The sequence below is a fragment of the Mustela nigripes genome, chromosome 14 (genome assembly GCF_022355385.1).
Source record: "Mustela nigripes isolate SB6536 chromosome 14, MUSNIG.SB6536, whole genome shotgun sequence".
Taxonomy (NCBI): Eukaryota; Metazoa; Chordata; class Mammalia; order Carnivora; family Mustelidae; genus Mustela; species Mustela nigripes.
Genome location: NC_081570.1, coordinates 17,566,194 through 17,589,923, shown reverse-complemented (window position 1 = coordinate 17,589,923; position 23,730 = coordinate 17,566,194). Strand labels below are relative to the sequence as shown.

At 49.1% G+C, this 23,730-nt stretch overlaps 1 protein-coding gene across 2 annotated transcripts in view; it reads left to right on the top strand.

The window, feature by feature from the left end:
* Positions 1-22,640, top strand: part of STPG1 (sperm tail PG-rich repeat containing 1) — a 48,674-nt gene extending 26,034 nt beyond the window's left edge. The window contains exons 1-6 of one of the 2 annotated variants that reach the window (XM_059375391.1): positions 997-1,077; positions 1,376-1,546; positions 6,368-6,476; positions 10,202-10,367; positions 18,835-19,025; positions 21,184-22,640. In XM_059375391.1, coding sequence (XP_059231374.1) covers positions 1,481-1,546; positions 6,368-6,476; positions 10,202-10,367; positions 18,835-19,025; positions 21,184-21,260 — 609 coding nt within the window. In that variant the 5' untranslated portion in view covers positions 997-1,077; positions 1,376-1,480 and the 3' untranslated portion in view covers positions 21,261-22,640. Of the gene's footprint in view, positions 1-996; positions 1,078-1,375; positions 1,547-6,367; positions 6,477-10,201; positions 10,368-18,834; positions 19,026-21,183 lie in introns of those variants that run through there. The other variant, XM_059375392.1, reaches the window with a different exon arrangement.
* Positions 22,641-23,730: the final 1,090 nt, after the last annotated feature.

Here is a 23,730-nt window from a genome sequence, read left to right as displayed (position 1 = left end):
GATAATCATAATATCCACTCCCCAGGGTTTTCAAGAAAATGAAACGCAGCAGCTCATGGAAAGCATTCCATTAACTATTCCATTAACTATTGCCCAAAATGCAAAGAGCTTAGAGGGCTAGGGTAACCTTCCTTCTGGGAGCACAAGTGAATCCTGACCATTAGAGAAGGCTGACTGGGACTTGAATCCAGGTTAGACTCTGAACAGCTGAGACTCTGGACAAGAACGTGTTTGCCCCCCGGGAGCTCGTCCACCCGTATACCATCGGTGCTCTATAGACTAGACGTTGAGAACCACTGCCACGAAACTCAGGGTGAGGAGCTGGTGGGAGGGAGGGTCCATGCCTCTTCACAGCCTCACCCACTTTCTGTGTTTGTGTAGTTCCTGACCCCTAGCCAGCCGAGGTATTCTCAAGCTTTTAACCATAAAATAATGAGAATTTTTTGTTTGTCTGTTTTATCAGGCTCCGATACTTGCCATACTATCCTAGGGTAAAGCGATGTTATCACCTAGTTTCTATGGCTTTTGCCCCTTTTCATTTGGTAAACATTGATTCTGCTTGCTTTATTATTGTTTTTTTTAATCTGAATATAGTTTATGATGACTTCCTGGAAGGAGTAGGATTGGTTCTACTGAAAGAGAAAAAAAAATTGTATGGTTCTATGCAATCAGCAATTAGGGGGTGCCTGGGTGGCTCAGTCGATAGGTGTCTGCCTTCAGCTTAGGTCATGATCCCCGGGTCCTGGGATAGAGACCCCGCATCCGGCTCCCTGCTCAGTCACCCTCTGCCCCTCCCCCTGCTCATGCTCTCTCTCTCTCTCTCTCAAATAAATAAATAAACCTAAAAAGAAAAAGAAATCAGCAATTAGGTGGAGGGTAGGAGGCGTGGTTGGACAGCAACCCCTCTCGACCCTTGTACCTTTAAGACATTCGAAGCAAACTTGTTATTTAAGCAATTCAGATTACTTAATCTTAGAAACAAGACATGAGGTTTTACTCAGAGGGAAAGCCTTGGCTGGAGGAAGAAAGTTTAAAGCTTCCCATCATATAAATTACCCAACAGTTGATGAGTCAAGGGTAAGTGGCTTGAAACGGGATTGGGTGGCAATGCATTTATGGCAAAATCATTTTTGCCAAGTCCCAGATATTAGATGAATAATTTGAGTTAGTTTACAGAAGTCAGAACAGGTCAGAACTTGCCTTCTCCAAGAGCAAATCCTCAAAGCCTGAGGTCAGTTTATCATTGCTGCCTGTAGGAGTTTCAGCCCTCACACAATGCTTTTAGACCTAGTGCTGGCCACCATTCTTTGACATCTGTCCTGCGGAGCCCAGAGATTCGATGAGAGTGCTGATTCCTTTGGTTTTGTCCTTGCAGCGCGCCCGGTTGGACACCATTATTTCTAAATACCCTGCAGCGAACACATACACTATCCCATCACATCTTGTCTCGAAGAAAGACTTCAGTAATTCCTGTTCCAGCATGTTCCAGTTGCCAAGCTTTGCAAAAGTCCTCAAATTTGAAACTCCTGCACCAAACCAGTACAATGTAAGAACATTGCATGCGCTTGTTAAATCTATACTGGATGAACTCTTTACTAAAATAAACGAAGGCGGCGGATGCTTTGGGAAATAGCGTTCCAATGCAATTGACAAACCAGTTAGTGTTTGTTGACTGCCCAGCGGGTACAGAAGGCTGCACACGGTTTTATGGGGAATTTGCAGAACCCCGAGAAAAATGTGAGCAACACGGAGGTCAGTGGGAAGCAGAGGGAAGACCTCGCCCTGGAAAATACTATAATTACTCCTGCTACAGAGACTTTCTGGGACATAGTCTCATCTGTAACAATTATTATTTCCCACATTATCTGCAGTCACTATCCATTTACTTCTTAGGATTTTATAGGGAAAATAAGCTTCCATATTTCCATATCAGAAATTGGGTTTTTAGCAGTAATGTTCTGCTACTTGCAATCACTTTGTAGTCATGGAAGCAGAACGGTGGGATTAATGGTTAAGAGACGGAGTCAGGTTCAAGTGGACGCTGCCCCTTTCTGACTGTGTGGATCTGGGCATGTCCCTTCAGCTTTCAGGAATCAAGTTATTCATCTGCAAAATAGGGAAATGTGTCTACTTCATAAAGTTCATGCAAATGTTAAATTGGGTCATCTGAGCCGAGTGCTTAGCCCAGGCCTTGGTGCATAAGGACCCCCCCATCCATGGAGATTGGCAGAACTGGCTTTAGGGAAGTCATATTACCTCTTGAGTCTCAATTGTAAAATGGAATCAATTATACTCACCCTACAGGGTTATTATAAGAACCAATGAGACAGTAAATGAGGGAACACTCCAAAATACAAGAAAAAGGGGGGGATAGCTCAGTGGTAGAGCATTTGACTGGAAAATACATAAGAAGTGAATTGCGTATAAAGTATTAACATGATTATGACATATTGTCATATATGGTCTCAGATATTTTGGTTTCAGAGTACTTCATTTTTTATTTCCTTTTTCTTGTATTTTTTTAAATTAACTAATTAATTAATTTGTCAGAAAGAGAGAGAGCATGCGTGCACACACAAGCAGACAGAGTGGCAGGCAGAGGCGGAGACAGAAGCAGGCTCCCTGTAAGTAAGGAGCCCGATGTGGGACTCGATCCCAGGACCCTGGGATCATGACCTGAGCCGAAGGCAGCGGCTTAACTGACTGAGCCACCCAGGCGCCTCCCTTTTTCTTTTATAATACCTTTAAGTAATATTATTTTTCTGCCTACAAAGACCCTGACAACTTTCTGTGATTGATCCAATCACTTATAATGTGCTCAGAACAATGTATGTGCCTGCTAGGCTGGCACTGTCAAATAGAAATATAGTGGTAGCCACACACATCATTTAAATCTTGGGCGCCTGGGTGTCTCAGTCCATTAAAGATCTGGCTTCCGCTGGGGTTATGATCCCGGGGTCCTAGATCAAGTCCCACATCAGGCTCCCTGCTCCGTGGGGAGTCTGTTTCTCCCTCACCCCCTCCCCCTGCTCATGCTCATTCTCTCTCTCTCTCTTTCTCTCTCTCTCTCTCACTCTCTCGCAGAAATAATAAATAAAATCTTTAAATCTTCGCAGTAGTCACATTTGAAAGTAAAAAGGAACAGGTGATATCAATTTTAAGAATATATTTATTTATTTAATCCAGGATATTCAAAATATTATTTCGATGTCTCATCAATATAAAGATTAATTATACTGTTAATTATAGTTATACATGTAATTATAAATAAAATAATGTTTTACATTCTTTCTGCCTATCTTTACAATCCAGTATGTGGTTTTTAAAAATTTTTATTTATTTATTTGACAGAGAAATCACAAGTAGGCAGAGAGGCAGGCAGAGAGAGAGGGGAAGTAGATACCCACTGAGCAGAGCCTGATGTGGGGCTTGATCCCAGGACCCTGGGATCATGACCTGAGCTGCAGGCAGAGGCTTAACCCATTGAGCCACCCAGATGCACCAGTATGTGTTTTATGCTTTCAGCACATCTTAATGTGGACCAGTCGTGTTTCTAGGGCTCGATAGCTAGTGGCTACCCTATTAGACAGCACAGCTCTAGTCTTCCCCTGAGATAATCAGAACCTGAAAATAATAATGAGGAGGACGGTGAAGTACTTTTCAAGGCCTATATACTGTTCTAAGCATGATGTATTCATCTTGTTTGATGATCACAAGAATCCCTGAAGTGAGTGATGTCTTCTTTCGATTTACAGAAGAGGAAATTGATGCTCAGGGAAGGGAAGGGATTTGCCCAAAGTTATCCTGCTAAATAAAAGGACTGTTTGCATATCGGCGAGCACAAGCTGAGGGATACAGCTGGAGAGCGATCCGTCATTGTGTTCCAGCCCTGCTGGGTCTCCCTTCGTGGAATCTGTGGCTGCCCTGTGCTAGACCAGGGATACAGCTTAGATTCCAGCGGGGATTTCAAGACAAAACTAATAAATGGGCTAACCAGAGAATTACAAGCTGTGGCCAGCTTTGAAGCAAATGAACAGTTGGGGTCTGAGAGATAGAATATGTGGAGAATATGGGGGGGTTGACAGCATCATATACTTTAGACTGGGTGGTCAGAGAGGGCTCTGGGGCTGAGACCTAAGAGCTGAAGGAAGAGCTAGAGTTGGAGGATCAGCATGTACAAAGGTCCTGGGACAGCCAAGAAGGTAGCTAGGGTAGCATTAGCTAGGAGGAGAGAGGAAAAGGAGAAGCCAAATAGGCAGGAACTAGTTCATTCAGGACCCTAAAGATCCTGGGAGGGGTCTTTCATTTGGTTCTCTGTGGGATGACATCATCTGATGTACTTTAAAAAAACAAAAACAAAAACAAAAACAAAAACTCCCTCCAGCAAGCCCTATGGAGAATGGACCATAGTTTGGGTAAAGAATGGATTTTGAAAAACCAGTTAGGAGGCTGTTATGCTAACAGGAGAGAGGCCAAGGCCTGGTCCAAGAAATGGATAATGTTCTTGGCCCTTGCACCTTTGCCATTCCTGAGAGAGGGAGTTAGCATTCTATGGTCTGCCTCCACAACCCCACTGTGGGCTCCATCACCCAGCTTGAAACCTCCAGCGCCCCACACAGGTCCTGGTAGACGGTACACTTGCAATAAATGCTTACAACGTTGAAGGAATTACCCCAGGGGTATATAGTTAATCTAGAAAAGACCCTTTCCCAAGTCAGAGCTCAGATTTTCTGCCAACAGATCAATTTTAAGTGTATGGTTTTTGTTGATTATTGTTTTAATGTGACTGTGAAAATATTTTAGGCTCTTCATTAAATATAGTCAAGTATTTTAGAGATCCATGAACTAGAAAAGCAGAATTCTCTTAGAATTCTGTCCTCTAAAGCAAACCACCAGCAAAAACAGGTGCAATTTCTTTCATAGTCTCTTCCTCCCCCGTCCTGACCTCTGGTATTAGGATTATGCTGTTCACAGTACTTGTGCATTTTCTTCTCAGCTCTATCTTGGATTTTTTCCCCTCCATGGTGATATAGTAAACTGCTTCATTTTTTTTTTTTCCCCCAACCGGCCAGTCAAGCTAGCTGACTGTTTTCCTCGTCTAATGGTGAAATCTCCCAGTGACACACGTTCAGAGTATACAAAAATGCTCCCTCTTTCAGTTGTTTTTCTGTCTGGATGAGGAATAAGGCTGAAATCATGTTTTGTCTACAGGAGGCTTTTTTTCTGACCTGGAGAACAATGGTTAAGTCAACCGGCAAAAAGCAGCAGTGTGATAATCGTGTTAGCCACACTGCAGGCGAGGTCTCTTAGGGCTTTTCTTCTCCTTTGCTTACCTGGATCCTCCACCTCTCCAGGCGAATCCCTTTTCTCCAATACCATGTGATTACTTCCTCCCCGGCACCCTGGCTCCTGTCCCTCTGTCCAGTAATTAGCCTGCCCCATCTGATGCTTTTGTTTGCCCTCCCTGCATGCATTCTAGCCATCGGGACCCTGGGAAAAGCTAAGTTCCTCCCCCTTTGTAAACACAAAATCAAAATGCCATCTGCATTTCTTGAGAAACATTTTTTTTTTTTTTGACAAAAGAGTATCTCAGAGAAATCAAACCATCCCGGCCCCAGCAAATAGTTTCGCTCGTTCAGTAAATATTCCCAGTCACTGCCTTTATGATTTTTATTGCATCTTTATCTAATGAATACAGGGCACTGACTACAAATTGGTATTTAAAATATTTATGATTCAATATAGCAGAGGAATGAGCTCAGGGTTCTTTTTCTTTTTTTTTTTTTCCTCTTCTGTTATTTTCAGAGCGCCAAACACGCTGTATATTGTGTGGATCAGTCAAAATTTTAAATTTCTGGTCGGTCCAGAAAAGTCGAGACAAGGGAGTGTTACAGATCTGATCATCATCTTCAATTACCTGATGCCCTTGTGTGTTTCCCCAGTCCTGCGTTCATAGGATGCGTTCATAGGAGGGCTGTGTGAACAGTAAGGAATCAGGGTGGGGAGATGTAGGACTCAGTGTCCTGAAAGGGACAAAAGTCATAGAGAAAATAACAAAAACAGTACAGTACTATACAGTACTATACAGTAGTATAGGCTTGAAAAAGACACTGTCCTGTAGGTGATGTCTGCTGACCACTGTCACCCAACTGCCTCAAGTAAAGCAGGCGGCCAGCCTGGCAGCCAGATTTCGGGCTCTCTTCCTGGCTCTGTCCTCTGGGCCATGGAGGGTGACCAGACACCTGCTGGGGATCACAGACTCCTTGGCCTCTCCAGCTGGGGTGATGGCGAAGGCAGAGTCGGGGGGACCGTCTCCCCCCTCGTCCGTTCATTCTCTGAGGGACTTGTGCTTGTGTTCTCCCCCCAGACCTCTGTCTCTTACTGCAAGCAGAGAAACAACGTCTGTGCCCAAGCCGGGTTTCTGTCCAAAACCCAGAGAGGATTTTTCAGTGTCGCTGAAACAGGACCTGCCCCAGGTAAGCAGCCAGCCACCTGGCAAGGGCCTTGACCTCAGGGTTAACGTACCAGATCGGCTCTGCGGGGCATCATGGCTTCATAGGGAGTCTCTTTGGAAAGAGTTCGGCTTTGGAGGAAGCGGGGATGTTGAACAGGTGTTGAACAAAAAGGAGAAAGCTAAGGAAACAAAGGCTATTCTGGAAATGACCCCAAAGCAGCCTCACTGGCCTCCCTTTTCATGACCAGGCACCTCTGCTCTGGATGGCCAGATGGGGAAGTGGCTTCTCACCACAGAAGGGTGCACATCCCCGGGACCCAGGTGTCCCTACAGTCTCTGGGGGTGTGGGGGAGGGGTGTACTCAATACACTGAGTGTCCAGACCCTTCCTTTCCTCCTGAGCCTAGAGGGCACTTTGTCAGTTAGTCACCAAGCACTGGAAAATAGCTCCGTTTACTCAGAGCCTACTCCGTGCTAAGAATTTTCCACACAGTCCTTGCACATCTGTCTTCCTTGGCTTGTATTCTCAGTGGGGCTTTTCTGGTGAGGAAAGGGGGCTCAGAGAGTGGTAGTGAGCTGCCCCGCATCACACAGCGGACGGACAGCAGGCCTAGGCCCAGAGGTGTGTCTCTGAGGAGACAATTACCCCAGTTAGCCCACAGTGACTTTTGAAACGGCCCCAAGAGCTGGCCTGCAAGTGTTTTCCTCTCTGGACTAGGAAAGCTGTTGCTCTGTCCTGTTCTCTCAGTCTGCTTCCCGCTTCCAGCCTCAGTGAAAGGTTTCCAGAGAGGTCAGGCCAGGCCGCCATTGGCACTCTGGGAGCCCTCGTCAGAGCAGACCTTCCCCAGTGGGTCCTGCAGATCTCCCGTCCCCACAGCAGGGAGCTTGAGCCCCAGAGCTGAGGGGAGGAGCAGGGAGGGTTTGCCTGCTCAGTCACACCTCTTGGAGGCGGGGTGTGGATAAAATTGCAGGCCTGTCGGATTTCACCAAATCCAGATTAAAGTTGAGAAGATCAGTCTGAAGCTGAATAACAAAACCAGCCCTAATTAGGAGGCTAAACCCAGGCTAAAACTCCCCTGGCTTGCATCATCAGAGGCAAAGCCCCACCTTGTTTGTTTATACAGAGCAAAGCCAGCATCCCCGGGAGTCTGGCCAGAGGCCCTGCCTGTGAGCCCTGGGATGTGGGCACCTTCCCAGCCTGCCACATGCACCCGCTCCTTCCAGGAGGGTCTTCAGGGGTCCCCATCCCCTGGTCCTGGAGCAGGGCAGGGAGAGGTGGGTACCAGTGCGTGCTAAACTCCTACTGTGTGCCAGAGGCTTTACGTTTCTCATCGAATGATCTCCAGACCCTGTGGAGATGGTGGCTGGCACACAATCGTGTGCTCAGAAAGCGTGAGCTACTGCTATTATGCGTCCCCATTGTACAGGCAAAAATGATACCCAGGGTCCCACTGGTGGATTGGAGTCTGGGCCCTTCCCACTGGATACCTGGTGCCTTAGTCACTCCCCACTCAAAACTTGCCTGGGGAATCTGTGACGAACAATCCGTTTTGACCTGTTGGAAATAACTCTGGTTCCTCCTTCTCCTCCTTGGCGGGGGGGTGGGGGGGGGGGGAAGTAGTGTGCAGATGTGGAACTGTAATTGACACCCCCTGCTGGGTCTCTGGCCCTGGCCCAGCTGCTCTGGGGACCCCTTCCTCAGGGGCAGAGGGTCAGGACTGGCCTACCTTAAACTCTGAGCAAAATGCTCACTGTCACACATCTGCTGGTTGGGTTTTCTAGTTTCCACCTGCCAAGCATGTCACAAATGTCCTCTTTTCTATTTTTCCTTAAAATAAAAAAAAGCTATCAGGCTAAGGGGAAAGGCCAAGGTTAAAATGTCACTTGAAAAATGTGGGTTTCAGAATGGGAATTGCACTGTGAGATCCACACCGCGTTGTCTTCCAAACACACTCAGGAAAGGACGAGAAGGAAATACACCAGAGGTTATTCTTGGTTCTCTCTGAGACTCGGGAGCACAAGTGTCTTTTTCTCCTTGCTTCTGCTTTTCAGCATTTGATAATCAAGTGATTGCTTTAAGCTCTCTGTGGAAGGGAAAAAAAAATACATTTGTATATGTATAAACATATACATATTTACACGTTCATGAGAGAAAAAGAAACAAACTATGAGAGATGTATACCAATATTATAAAGGCTGCTAATTGGACATTTGCCTTTTGTTAACTTAACCATATATTGGGAACATCTTTTTATGTTATTAAAAAACCTCCTAAGAATATCATTTTGAAACAGACGTATGGCATTCCATTGGATGGTGGTACCATTAAGTTAAGGACCAAATGGCCTTTTATTGAAAATGTAGGTTGTTTTAAACTGCTCACTATATAAATAGACAGCAAACATCCCTATAGCTCACAGCTTGTGTACAATCAAGATTATTTCCTTATATTAATTGCTTAAATTGAAATTGCCAAGTCAAAAGTATGTAAAATATTTCAGTGGTTTTTGTTTTGTTTTGTTTCTTTTCTATCTGGGACCAAATTGCCCTTCAGCAGAGAGGTCATTTATTCTGCTTCTACAAGGCACCTGTATCTCCTCACCTTTGCCACCACTGGGTATGATCATTCAAAGAGCATCTTGCTAATACCCCATGTTGTTTTCAGTACATTTGTAATGGAAAACTACATTTATTTGAAACAAAATCAATCTTACCATGTTTATAGAACTTGAAATATTTTCCCCACCCATAATGCTACCACTTTTCTGGGTTCCCACGTATTTTTATCCAGATGGATCCATTTATACCTGGTATATATAGTGACTTTTAGGTATTATTTTCACTCTTTTTTTTTCCCCCCAAAAAAACATGGCCATGTGGCTTTATGGTCTCCATGTTTATCATGGCCAGGGCTGATCTTGCACTAGACTGGGCTGCTGGGCCCAGCACGGTGCCTCTGCTCTTGGACCTTCAGGCCACGTACACTTCTCACACTGTGGCCACTGCTGTTATGTATGTGTCTATGCTTAGAGCTTTTCCCCTATGTTGAATAATTTCTTTAATTTCTGAGTAATGGGAAAGCTGGGTCAGAGGATCCAGGCATCCTCAAATTTCTGGTCAGTACTCCCTCTTTGTACTCCAAAGCACCTATACCCCCGACAGGGCTCCCAACAATTCAGGGGTTAGACTGCCTTCTGTTCCCCCAGTCCAGGACCTTCTTTTCCTCTACAGCCAAATTTATTTTACTCTCTCAGTTTCTTGAAACAGGGCATGGTGGGAAAGCGTGGACTTTGGAGACGGGTGGCCCCGGGTCACATAGTAGGTACTCAATAAATATTTGTCGATCGTATAATAGTTACTAAATGACTACCATGTGCCAGGAACTTCAATATTATCCAACTGTCCTAACCACCCTGTTGCTGGAAAAATTATTCTTACCTTATGGAGGAGGAAGCTGGGCTTAGTTCCTGGTTAGATGAAATCTTTTTTGGCAAATCATTCAATATCTCCAAGTCTCCATTTCTACCTCTCTAGCATGGAGGTGACAGTGACCCATAACTGGGCTACTGTGAGCATGTTTCCTCGAGGATGAGTGTGATTTTCAGTGATTTCAGGGAGCCCTTCCATCAGACCACCGTAGAGAGATAGCCCCTTATAGTGTTAAATGTATTCTTACGTGTGAAGTAGTGCTTTTCATTTACTTGAGAAGAGTTCCTTATTCAGTTATTTAAAATGTCTTTCTTCTTAGGACATTATAATATCAACGAATCCCTTGTGAAGCAGTCGCCAAAGGTATTAATGTCTTGTTTTAAATCAAAAACTGAACGTGGATTAAAACTGACATCAACGGGCCCAGGACCTGGTTATTACAACCCCAATGATCACACCAAGATTCTGAAAAAGACTCTTATCCCGTGAGTCCTGATTATTCTAGTCTTTCTTTGGAAAGGTGGCTCTGGGGAAGGACCCAACAGAAGCAGAAAATAAAGGGGTGTCACTGGTTGGCAGGACACAGCTTCAGGTCCCTCTCCCTTGTTGACATAGTGGGTGCTCAATAAATACTTACTGAATGCTTGATGTTTATTGAGCAACTGCTATGTGCCGGGAACATAGCCTCTTCCTCAACCATCATCATGACTCTATTGTAAGAATTATTATTCTCACTCCATAGACTGGGAAGCTGCACTACAGTGAGCCTAAGGCTTTGCCTGTGGGCACACAGCTAACGTGAAATGCCCCTGGGAATCAGGCTCAGGACTGTCTGGATCTTTCCACATCCGTTATGATGATATGCTATCTTGGTGCTAACATTATTCTATTTTTATAACATAACATCTTTGCTGGGGTGGCAAGATATATAGCAGCAAGGGCCTGTCATAGTTTTGTACGGATAGATTGAAAGTCTAGACCACAGAGTTGGTCAGACCTGCCGGATTTGAACTTCAGCTCTGCTGTTTTCATGCTGTGCGACCTAGGGCACTGTACTAAACCTTCTGAGCCTCCATGTTCTCATCTGTGGAGTAAAGTGGGGATAATTCATGCCTTGTAGGTTGCTTTGAGATCTGATGTTTGCCGTAGGATAGGTGCAAACGGTGACAGCATTAGCACACACACATTTAAAAAGTGAAGATGGGGATTCTTGTTAACATGTTTAATATCCTATGTGTTTAATATTACCTTCACCAAACAGGTTCAAGAACTCGCAAGGCTTATTTATTCCTCAGGTGGTTCTAGAGCTAGAACTAACTGTAAGTTCAGGCTGCCTGTCACCAAGACCTCACCCAAGTATAGTCCTCTCCAGGTAGGACTGGTCCCTGGTGGGGAGAGCTGACCTGCAGGGTGCCCCCCGCCCCACAGGGGTTAGGCAGGTAGCTAGGTTCATACCCACAGCAGGTCAGAAGTCCAGGCAACCAGGAGAGGCTGGCAACGTTGTGCCTAGTCTGACCATCAGCGCAGGACAAGAAGATGGGGTTGAAGAGACGAGCAAGGCATGAACAGGCCAAATTAGACTTAGGATCTGGAGAAAGGATTCAGACCTCAGATGGAATCCATGAGTAAGTCCCTTCTGTCCTTCAGTTCTTGGGTTCTGTAGATTGGGCCCTCAGAGGTTCCAGGGCTCAAAACAGGACGGTCTCCAGCAACAGGCTCTTTCTGAATTATCAGGGACTCCGGCCTATGGGCGGGCTTAGGGCACCACTGCACACCACCTTTCCCCTGCTATGCCAGTGAATAGAAGGGGTGGGGGATGGGCTTTGGAGCTAGCAGAACTGGGTGTGAGTCATGGCTCTGTCCCTTGCAGACGCTTTCCCTCTCCAAGCCTCAGTTTCCATGTTATTAAGTGGAGATAAGGGTCTTATTGCATAGGGGTTCTGGGAGGGTTAGATGAGACTGTTCTCCTTAGAGCAGCTGCTATTCCGTATCCAATGGTGTATGAGCATATAGGGTACAACTCCTTGGTATAGCCACTCAGGCCCCCTAGTTTGAATCTGGAAGCTTCTTCGAGGAAGAAGTAAAAAGGAGAGTGGAGAACACTCAGTGTTGAGGTGCTTTCCGCAGACAAGTGCCATTCGGGCTTTGCTAAAGTTTGGATAAGTGGTTTGAAATAATTCTCATTTTATGGCATTTGCGCCTGTCAGTCAATAAGCTCTGTAGGTTTCTGGGTCTGTGCTGGAGGCTGTGGGGGTACTCGGGTAAACAGGGCACCAGATGACCTTCCGCTGGGCTTACCTGGGAACAACTCCAGAGCAAAGCAGAGGCATGCGCCACAAAATGCTGGATCATGTGGCCCCAGGGCTCTTGGCTACCCAGATCCCCAAGGGCAGTCTTCCTAGCTGGGTGCTGTGCTGTGGTGCTGGCATGTCTGAGGTTATCTGAGGATCGCTGACTGTCGATGATGCTTTGTGAATGACGGACCTTTGGTTAACAAGTCTAGGAAGCACTGAGTACGAAGCTTCTGCCCTGGGAGCGTCACGGAGCACATGGCCTAATTAAAGGTTCTGAGAAGTTCTGAAGTAAAGAAACCTATTACACCCAGTGACTCTTAAACTTGGGTTTCCCCTCATGAGTACATAACCCCCATTCGGATTCCTCCTGGTGAGTTCAGGGTGCCCAGGACATTTGCATTAACTTCCCCCAGGGTCTGGGGCTGCTCTCAGCACCCCCCTGGGCCTTATCTCTTTAGGTGTGAAAAGAAGGAAAGGTCTTTGCATTTCTGACACTCCAGGACCCTGGGTTTGCTCACCATGTCATTCAGGAGCACATACTAGGGGCAGTGAACATGGAGCCAGCCCAGACCCACAAAGGAGGCCCAAAATGTATACATTTGTAATTGACATGGGAAGGATACAGCTGAGAAACCTCTAATTGTACTTAAAAAACAAGAAGATATAATTCAAGTGTGATCCAGGGTAGTCTAAACAAGCATCCATCTGTTTATGTTCAATGATGAGGAAATGAATTAATATAAAGCAAAAATACAGCTGAATACCTTGTATTGAGGGATTGATTGTTCAGACTCCAGTCTCTCGAGTTGGAATTGTTTGCTCTCCTATGTCCCTGAAGGGTAGAGGGACAGGAGCAGTGGGAGTGGGTGGGGAGCACCTGCTGGAATCATCAGGTCCCTGACAAGGTCTGCATTGTTTCCTCCCCATCTCTCTGTAACTTCGTCAAGACTTCATGCATACCAAGTCTAAGCACAGTTCGTTCTCCTGGGCTGCATGGGGTGGCACAGAGAACCTGAGAGTCATCACCGGGTGTCCTCGTGGCTGGGGCAAGCAGCCCAGATGTCATGCTCATGTGACCTGATGTGAGGCCTATTGGTCTTCAGTTGCAAGCGCTTGGCTTGTATTTTTGGGGAGGGTCCCATCTTGCAAAAGTAACCTTTCGGCTCTGCTTTCTTGAGGATGCAGGAAGAATCAGAAGATACCAGTGGTCCCTAAAATCGTTAGTCCAATGTAACCCTCCCAAAAAAGTAAAGCCCAGGAGTTGAGGATGGGGTGAGATCCCAGGCGGGCTAGGGAGGCCGACAGGGTGCCAGGCATGGGCTTTATTTAGCTCGTCTCTGCTCTGCTCCCAGAGCTGACAATGGGCTGTGGAGACAATGTGGCTAGTGGAGGTATATTCACACAGGATCCAAATCAGAGTTGGGCTAGTGCTGAACCGCCCACCTTCCCCATTTACCAGTTCTGGGAGCCTGGGGGTGCAAGGGCGGGGGGGGACCCTTAACTCCCAGGAATTCAAATTCAATCCTGGAAATTGTGAAATGAACACTGCGTAACGTGCTTGGGAGGCTAACATACGATAACCCAGAGAGCTCACCAGGTCTGGTTCACGGTAAGCTTTCGATACACGGAACTTGTATTTCGTATGTGAGCATACTGTACTCACCGGCTGTTTCTTGAGTGGCCCCTGGAGGGCAGGTGCTGTGCTAAGGGCTGGCAGGTGTTCAGATGACCGTGTCTGGGCTCCCTAGCTGAGGAACAGGGCACAGGTGCCTCTTGGCTGTGGCTACCTTCTGACGCAAAGCTAAGAGCATTTACCGGCTTACAGCGAGGGCTTTGGAAGAGACGTGGAGTGTCTGCTTCAGGTCTTCAATACCATCACAGTGATGACTCAGTGAATCGGGGTGAGTCAGGATAAGGGCTTTTTAGAGATCAAACTTGTCCCTCCCAGGCGCTGCCTTCCACGCACAGCAGCGAGGGGAAACGCCCACTGACATCTTTCTAACCCTTGATCTACTTCCTGGAGTTTCTAAGGCCCTGGTTTTGCACAGACACGCTGTCCTGCCACAGCCAGAGCTGAAGAATCAAACCCTGTTGGCCCCACTCCAATTTGGGTAATTATCATGACCCACCTAAAGTTCCCCTGGGATTTTCAATTAGATACGGGATGCTTCTTCCCAAGCGGCTGTAATCTGTCACCCTCTCCCCTGTTAAACAGATGCTGCATTCCACCCCAGAGGCAACCAGCTGCCCTTTAATGATGAGAAAAAATTGCCCCTTTATCCCTCCCGACCCTGGGAATCCCTGAGGCAGAGTGAATCAATGCCTGGGAGTGTCCTGAGGGTCTCGGATGCCTTCCCCGAGTGACCTGCTGGGTCCTCCTGAGACATTCATTATTCTCGGGTGATTTGCAAACAGCTCACATTGGGAGCTGCAAACGTACTTAATCCAAGTTGTGGCCAACTCAGAGCCTTTGATAGATATTTTCCTTCTATGAGGCAGGACCAGGTTGGCGTTTATAACTAAGCAATGAGGCTCATAAAAGCCCCGGTCACCATGCACTGAGGGCTGCCCTAGTCTGATGCAGCCAGACATTTGTGATCTGCCCAGCCCCACTTCACCATGGAGGGAGCAGCCCTGAACGATGATAAAGCTGTCAGGTGGAGTTCAGGTGTCTGGACTCCCCAACTTGTGGCAACCCCTCCGCTTTTCTCTGCAGTTCAGTAAATGTTCTGGGGAATAGGGACGGGTCCTCAAAGATGAGTAAGATGCAGTCCCCTGTCTTAAAGAGCTAGGCATGTACAGAGCATTAGAAAACCTAGCATGTTATGCGCAGCGAAAAGAAGGGCTAGAACATATCGAGGGCCCAGCCGTGCTGAGCTAAGAACTTTTATGGATGCCACCTAGCATCATGCTCCCAGCTCCCCTGCAGGGCAGTACAGCTACATAAAGTACAGATGAGGGTGGTGGAGCAAGGCATGGTATGCAGGTCCAGCTGGCTCCAGGACCCATGCTGATCTGTGGAGCCCCAGGAAGGGCGGTGGGGAATGGGGAGGGCAGTAGCCACAGAAGTTTCCCTGAAGGATGTGAGATGTGAAGAATGATCAGAGTTTGCAGGGAAAGGAGGAGATCCTGGCAGAAGGAACAGCACAGGCAAAGTCAAGGAATGGTCGAACAGTGTTGTGTTGGGGGTTTCTGGAAGGTCAAATGGGAGCAAGGGGCGTCGGGGGTTAGGCTGAATTGAGAGGCCATAAATAGGAGCTATTCCTCTAGCTTCTCATCGGGGTCTGTGAGGATGGATGGTCAGAAACAGGTGAACATTCTAGAAATCATGGGTGCATGGAGAGCTGAAGGCCATCTAGGAGACTCAGTGGCCTCTGCCCCCTTATTCCAATTCCTGCCACATACAGCTACAGCTCATGCCTCAAGCATGATCTTGTCCCTGCTGTTTACTCTGCGGTAAATGCCCCCTTTTCTACCTGAAGAATTCCTGCTTACCTTTCAGGGCAAATGTTAGCTCATCTAGGGTAGAATTCGGGATTCACTTAATTGGAATTTCTGCCCCTCCAACCCAGTGCAATGTTTTTATCTCTATTCTAATATTTCATGCTTTAAAAAAATAATACAAGTGAAGTACTAGTTAATCTTCATAAGAATCCTGGACGGAAGGTATTCTTATGCCCCATGTCACAGAAGAAGGAACTGAGCCTCAGGGAGGCTGAGACTTCTCTAAGGTCACAGAGCTAGTGATGGGGAAGTGTGGATTCAAACCCAAGTTTGTCTGGGAGCAAAACCTATACCTTCTTAAGTTGTCACCAGCCAGGACTGTCACTAGCAGGGGATTGCCAAACCTTTGGGAACATACAGGGTATGTGTCTCAGCACAGAACAGTCTGGACTCCTCAGAGTGCCTGGCACACGGCTGCACACGTGGCTGGCACTCTTTAAAGATCTAGAGCTGAGCTGCCGGCGCTGGGACGGTTGATGGGGTGGAGGGCAAGGGACCTCTCTAGGCCCTCCTGCCAAGAATTCTGGTGAGAGGAGCGCCTGGGTGGCTCAGAGGGTTAAGCCTCTGCCTTCAGCTCAGGTCATGATCTCAGGATCCTGGGATGGAGACCCACATTGGGCTCTCTGCTCAGCAGGGAGCCTGCTTCCTCCTCTCTCTCTGCCTGCCTCTCTGCCTACTTGTGATCTCTGTCTGCCAAATAAATAAAATCTTAAAAAAAAAAAAAATTCTGATGAGACACTGGCCCCGCCTCCTGCAGGCTATTCCCGGTTAGGACAGTAGACACCTCATGGCCGTCTCGATGAATGGGGCCTAGGGATGACCTAGACCGCTGGGGTGACCTCATGCGGTGGTTGGCTCACTCCAGCTCCAGCTTTTAGGACTCAAGCCTGTCTCTCAGTGATGACGGTCCCACACTCATCAAATTTCTGGGGGTGCTTTGAAGGGGTGACACAAGCCAGAACAAGGCGAAGCCCGCTTTCATTTCTGAGGGGAGAGGTGGTTGATCACACACTATAACCTGTTCTTCCATGTAGGCTGGAGGGGAAGAAAGAGGCATGGTTTTATTCTCCTTTTCCTGTGGGCACCTTTGTTCTAAGCACAAGCATCCCAGCCAGCTGTTCTGCGTGAGACGCGAGCCCCAAGTCAATTCACGATGACTTCCAACAGCCTGGCAGTGGGAGCGGCCAGCCTGCTTCAGGGAGACTCTATGCAAGGGGACCCCCAGGCTCTCTTCCTGAGGCTCCGTTGCTCCCCTGAGACCAAGCAGCTGGCAAAGGCTTGCTCTGATCATCCCACTAACAACATCTGCTTTTTTATTTAAAATTTTTTTTTTTTTTTTTAGTTTTTGAAGATTTTATTTATTCATTTGAGAGAGGGAAAGAAAGAGAGCATGACTGGTATGGGGAGAGGCAGAGGAACAGGGAGAAGCAGACTCCCCACCAAGCAGGGAGTCCGATGGGGGACTCGATCCTAGGACCCTGGGATCACAACCCAAGCCCAAGGCAGACACCCAAATGACTGAGCCACACAGGCACTCCTACAACATCTGCTTTTATCGAGCATTTACTGTGGGCTCCACTCACCAAGTGCCTTATAGAGAGAGGGTGCCATTCCTCCTTGCTGCGGGCACAGAGAGGTCAAGGGACTGGTCTGAGGTCTCACAGCCAGTAAGTGGGATTCCTGGAATTCAGATGCAGGTCTGTGGCTCTAAATCTCCAAGATTCCCCTCTGCCGTGATGCTTTCCCCAAACTGCTAGCCCCTTGAGAGTTGAGTTCAGTGCTGGCGTTACTACCAATGGGCTCCGTGACTTGGGGTGGGGTGGGGGGGTTGCGGCTCGCTTTCTCTCTCTCTGGGCACCAATTTCTTTAGCACAATGAGGAGGCTGGATAAGACATCGCTGGGTCCCCTTGAGGTCTCTGAGTTTAAAAATGCCCTCACTTCCAAAGGTGTTGGCCAAAGGGCAGCAGGGTAGCAGTGACCGGGAATCCCGGTCCCCTCCTCTGTTTGGGTGGGCGGCCTTCCAGCTGGGGTGAGTCTCCGGTGGCTGTTCAGTGCTGTGAGGACTTTCCCTTCCCTTTTGGTGAAAGACCTTAGACGAAGCCTCAGGTGAAAGGTGGGAGTGGGCAGCCCTTCCATCGCATGGCAGGGAGAGGGTTGTGATTCCCCGAACAATCCCAGAATTCCCTGGGCAACTGGCCGACCTTTCCGAACCACGGCCTGGTGGATGATTGCAGCTGGAAGGTTAGAGGTTATCGTGTCCAATCTCCTCATTTCGTAGATGGGGAGACTGAGGCCCAGAGCGGATTCATGACAGAATTAGGGCTCAGGCGCCGTTCCTTTACCTTTCTTTCTTTTTTTTTTTTTTTAATTTTATTTATTTATTTGACAGAGATCACAAATGGGGGGGGGGGGGGGGGGGGGGGAATGGGGGAGTGGAAACCAGGCTCCCTGCTGAGCAGAGATCCCGATGTGGGGCTCGATCCCAGGACCCTGAGATCATGACCTGAGCTGAAGGCAGAGGCTTAATGCACTGAGCCACCCACGCGCCCCCCATTCACCTTTCATGTACTCTCTCAATGATGGACCTAAAAGACTCCTTTTCCTGAAGGGCAAGGGTCATCAACTCGGAAAGGAACAATTCCAGTGTGAGTGGTAAGTGCGAGGCAGAAGGCTCTTGATTTCCAACCAAGTATTTGTTCACTGCCGTATCCTGCCTTGCTGGGAAGATCTAGAAAGATCCTGAAATGTCCATGCTGACCCAGGTCTCTAGAGATCTGCTCGTCATGGAAGGGCAGATCCCTGGAATTCAGGAGGCTTCGTCCCACTTCCTGATCCATTCAGCAGCAGCACCTCCAATGCGCCTTCTGTGTTCTCGCTCTGTGCTGGGCCCTGCCCTGCCCACTGTTTGAGGGACGTCCTTGCTCCCTAGGGCTGGTGCCATGAAACCGCCATTGTGCAGAAGAGAAACGTGAGGTCCGGGGGCCCCCAGCTCATGAGCCCCAGAAACTTGCTCCGCCTGGGCCTTCAGGTGCCTGTGCTCTCCCCATGCGGATACGTTGGTGTGGGCCAGGTCTTGGCTTGGCCTAAAAACAAGCATTTCCCCAATAGACTATTTGAGTGCTAGCTTTACATTTTGTCTTTTTTTTTCTGAAGGAGAAACCCCATCCTGAACTTCTCTGCACAGCCTTTGCCCCTGCCCCCGAAGCCGCCCCTCCCGGGCCCTGGGCAGTATGAGATCGTGGACTACGCAGGGCCCCCTAGACACTTCATCTCCAGTGCTGCATTTGTGTCCAACACCAGCCGGTGGACAGAGGCCCCGTCCCAGTCAGGCCTGCCAGGCCCAGGTCAGAGGAGTGTTTCAAATGCTATAAAAACCAAATCTGGAATTGTCATTCCTGGGCCATCAAATGTCACTGATTTATGGGCTGTTTGCCAAACAGGTTACAGAGGCTTGAGTCCATCTGGAAGACCTTGTAGCTTGTACTTTTGGAGTATGAAAGAAGATTTTTTGTTTTTGTTTTTTTGTTTCTTTTTTTTTTTTTCAAAGATTTTATTTATTTGACAGAGAGAGATCTCAAGTAGGTGGAGAGGCAGGCAGAGAGAGAGAGAGGAGGAAGCAGGCTCTCCACTGAGCAGAGAGCCCAATGCATGGCTCGATCCCAGGACCCTGAGACCATGACCCGAGCCGAAGGCAGCGGCTTTAACCCACTGAGCCACCCAGGCACTCCTGTTTTTGTTCTTTTTAAGGTGGAAGGTGTCTTAGAGTTAATCCAGGCCAGAGATTCATAACCAATGACCATGGATGTCCCAGAGGCTCAGAGATGGGCTCTAGAGGGGTCTGTGACCCTGAAATTCCCTGCAGACTTGGAGCATGAAGACACTAATTTCTGGAGAAAGGGGCCATAGCTTTTATGAGATTGTCCAACATTTGGGTGTTCTTAGAAATGCTTAGCCCCCTGGCCTGGTCTGGCCGAATCGCTTGACAGCTGGGGAAGGCCTGGAGAGCAAGGTGTGCACTGAGCCACAGTGAGGGAGGGGCAGACAGAGCCATGGGCTGTTTCCCCTCCATGCCCTCTGTGCCCTGTTGTGACAAGGCATGCCAGGGACTATTCCCTGGGACCGTTCCTGGGAGCTATCTAGGTCTGTGCCCTTTCCAGATGGCTGACTCAGGGGGACCCTGTCACCTCTGGGACCTACCTAAAAGTTAACAGTGTGAGGGACCTTCTCTAGCGGCTGGTCTCTGTACTCCCTGACCTCTTCATAGCTCTCCTAGAGCCCCTCAGTCACTTGCCACCCCCTGATGTCAGCCAGAGCTGGTGGACCTGGGGACAGACAGGAGTGCTAGCCGGCTGGCAGCCTGAGAGGAGGAAGGCAGAGCTGAGGGGGCCACAGGTCTGTGTAAGTCAGTCTTTCAGTGAGGACTGGTGAGGCTCCCACCCTGAGGAGACAGAGGTCACCTAGCTCGGTGCTTACGACCAGGGATGTCAGTCTGGTAGGGGAGATATACCCTCCCCTTCAGGCATACGAGTGCATAGAACATCGGGTGGACAGGACAGGGAAAGCAGATCTTAGAGCTTCGGAAATGTAGAAACAAAGGATAATCGAGTCAAGAAGACTGCAGAGGTTGGACCTGGGGGTCACTGGTCAGCTCAGGCAGAGCTTAGCTCCATATGCACGGTGGGCTCCAGGAGGCCCGGGGCCCAGCGAGGATCCTTGACTGCACGTGTGTGGCCCAGGCCTCTAGAAGCTTTTCCTGGGGGTCTCCTCCCTGCAGCACATGGTGTGGGACACCTGGCACCTGGGCGCAGGCCACTTCCTGCTGCCAGGATCACCGGCAGCGTGGGCTTCCCTGGGAGGGGGTGCTGGGAGTAAGCCCCACACAAACATCTGCCTTCTTGCTTCCGGTGGGCTGCCTGGTGCTCCCGGGGGCTTGGACCCCCAATAACCAAATCAGCATCCTCTTGGGAGTTTCCATTCACCCCGGTGTGGTCCTGGCCGCTGATCTCCTAGAGAAAACGTGGCTGCAGTCATCATGGCTTTTACTTTTCTGGAAATTTCTTTCTTTTTTTAAGTAGGCTCCAAACCCAGTGTGGAGCTTGAACTCACCACCCAGAGATCCAGACTCAAAGGCTCTGTCAACTAAGCCAGCCAGGCGCCCCCTTCTGGAAATTTCTGAACGAAATGAAAACAAAACCCCACCACGTTGACACCTGGCTTCTTTAAAAGTATTGCTTTACTCCGTTGTTTTTTCAAATCTGATAGAAAACTCTTTGGTGAATTTTTCTTCTGTTAAAGAAGTTGCAGGGAGTTAAAGAAGGCCAAAAGCCAGAGTTCAAGTCCAGCATCAGCCAGGCCAGGCCCTTCCCCTTTCCGCCTCCCCATGTGTGACACGCAGGGGCAGGACAGGGCTACCCCAGCATTGCCAGCTCTGATGTAGAATGCCAGGGGCTGGAGCAGCTGGGCTTTGCGTTTTTAATTCTCTCTCCCTCTCTTGCCTCACAGCCACGTACAGGCCGGAATTCCCTGGAAAGCAGTCCTTTCTCTACAACGAGGACAACAAATGGATCCCGGTGTTGTAGGGCCCTCACACAAGTTCAGGGAGGACCCTGGCCACCAGCTGCCCCACCCAGGATCCCTGGGACGTTCATTCAGAGAATGTCCGTTTCGTGTACGACAGATGACTCCCTGTGGGCAGCTCTGCGCCCCTCCGCTCCGCCCCAGCTGCTACTGAGCTGGGCTCCTGCATTTGTCCTTGTCTTGAGCTGTCCCCTGGAGACTGGACGTCCATATCTACTGACTCCAGTGGTTTCCTGAGCAGAAATGAGGAGTGGACAGAGCCTCTCTTGTTTACCTCGCCAAGCAGTCCATGCTGGCTTCTGCGGGCCTCCCCGCAGATGTAAGGGGCTGCTGAGCTCAGACTCTAGCGAGAAGGCGGCCAACAGCAGATTCCCTGTCTAGAGGCCTGATGCTGAGCCGTGGCTCTGGGCTCCAGAGCACACCTGCAGGATGGACCTCACAGGACCGCAGCCCAGGCACACTGGCATCCTTCAGCCTTGACCCCCAGACTTCCCCTGGAGTCTCCGGAGCTGGGAAGGCCCAGAGGCGCTTGTGATAGACACGGAAGGATTGCCTGGGCCCTCGCCTCCAGCTAGATCTTTGTGTCTCCCATTCAGGAAGAGCACAGCAGCCAGTCACTGTGGTCACTTCTGCTCATTACCCACCTTCCGGAGGGGCCACCGCATCCCCTGGGTGGCTCAGTATTCGGCAGCCCACGTGGGCAGGAGGCTGCCAGAACCAGGGCCCTGGAAACTGTGATTCTGAGGGCCAGGGAGGCCACACACCACTTGGTGCCTGTGGGTCCTTGCTTTCCCCAGGACTTCCCTGTCCCCAGGCCTGGCCTCTGTCTCCTTCCAGGCCTGCTGCTCCAGCTTGACACAGTCTTCGGTGGATCTTTTCTGGCCTGCCAAATTGGCTTCCTCCTGGCAAAAGGAAGAGGTTCCCAAAGAACCAAGGGGAGCTGGAACTGAGCACTTGCCCCAAATACCGATGTTGTTCACGTCTGCCAGAGCAAGGCTCTGCTGCAGCCCCCTCCCTGCTCCACACACAGTCAAGGCCTCTGACTCCCTGGGCTCCGCCTCTGACTTTTCCCTGTGACCAGAGAACGGTTTTTCTGTCCGAATGGCCACTGACTGGCCCTCCCTTTGGGGGAGGGAGGAAGTGGGGGGGGAAACGGATAGAATACCACATCCAATTAAACTGAATTCTTGCATCTCACGAAAGCTGGCCTTTTTGTGAACCCCAGATTCCCACCAGTGCCCGCTGCTCTGAGATGAGCGGGAGGTGGCCTGGAGCTCCTGGCAAAGCGCCACAAAAGGCAGGACCTCGAGGCAGGATGGCTTGGGCTCCCCTCTTGTCAGGTCCGTAGCTTTTCCTTGAGGGAAAAGAGTTGGATTCGAATTCCGGGGCTCAAGGTCAACACTTTCAGGGGCTGGGCAGGTAGTGCGTGGAGGAAAGTAGGTAAGGCCGGTATGGGGAGGGGGGTCCAAGGCCGCCTGTCTAAAGGGACATTTAGTAAGTATCCAGCTAACTGTGGCCAGATCTGCAGAGTTTCAACAGAAATCTGGAAGTCCTCAAAATGTGAAATCTCCTGACTGGAGATGTAGACAACCATCTTTCAACTTGAAGTTTTCTGTTGAGGCTAAAGGAAACTTCTGCTGGCCATCCATTGTCCACTTGGGTTGTAGAAGTTCTGGAAGACCCTTTTGAAGCTGGCATTTGATGTTGTACCTTTCTTTGACCCCAGACTCTGGACAATGGGGCCAGACCCCAAAGCCTTGGTTTTTAGGTCCCTCTGACCCTGGGGGACCTTTAGCAGATGATTGGGCTGGGTGCCACCAGCCCTGGGGTCTCTGTGCGCAGAGGCTGGGAAATGCATGTGAAAACGAGTCAGGTCTCTCTAGCCCTCGGGCAGCTGGGCTGAGCACCGGCAGGTAAGGGCTGTCTCTCCAGAGGAGCGCCCTCCACATGGGATCAGGAAAGAGGGAATTCTGTGAAAAAATGGCAGGGCTGTGCTTGGCCAGTCTGAATCTGGCTTCTGTTGAATACATGACGAGTTGAGGCCCTGAGCTCAGAGGGTCTGTCTTGACCATATCTAGCTCTCAGACTCTGGCCATATGTTAGGATCACCTTGGGAGCTGTTACAGAAACAGGCTGCCCAGGCCCAAACCCTCAGAGTTCTGATGTAATTGATCTGAGGTAGGGTCTGGGCCTTGGTATCTGTATTGATGTTCTTAGCATGATGATGATAATGTATTTAGTTAGGGTTAGGACACACTGATCCTTTTTTTTTTTTTTTTAAGATTTTATTTATTTGGAGACAGCGATCACAATTAGGCAGAGAGACAGGCAGAGAGAGAGAGGAGGAAGCAGGCTCCCTGCTGAGCAGAGAGCCCAACTCAGGGCTCCATCCCAGGACCCTGGGATCATGACCAGAGCCAAAGGCAGAGGCTTTAACCCACTGAGCCACCCAGGAGCTCCCACACTGATTGT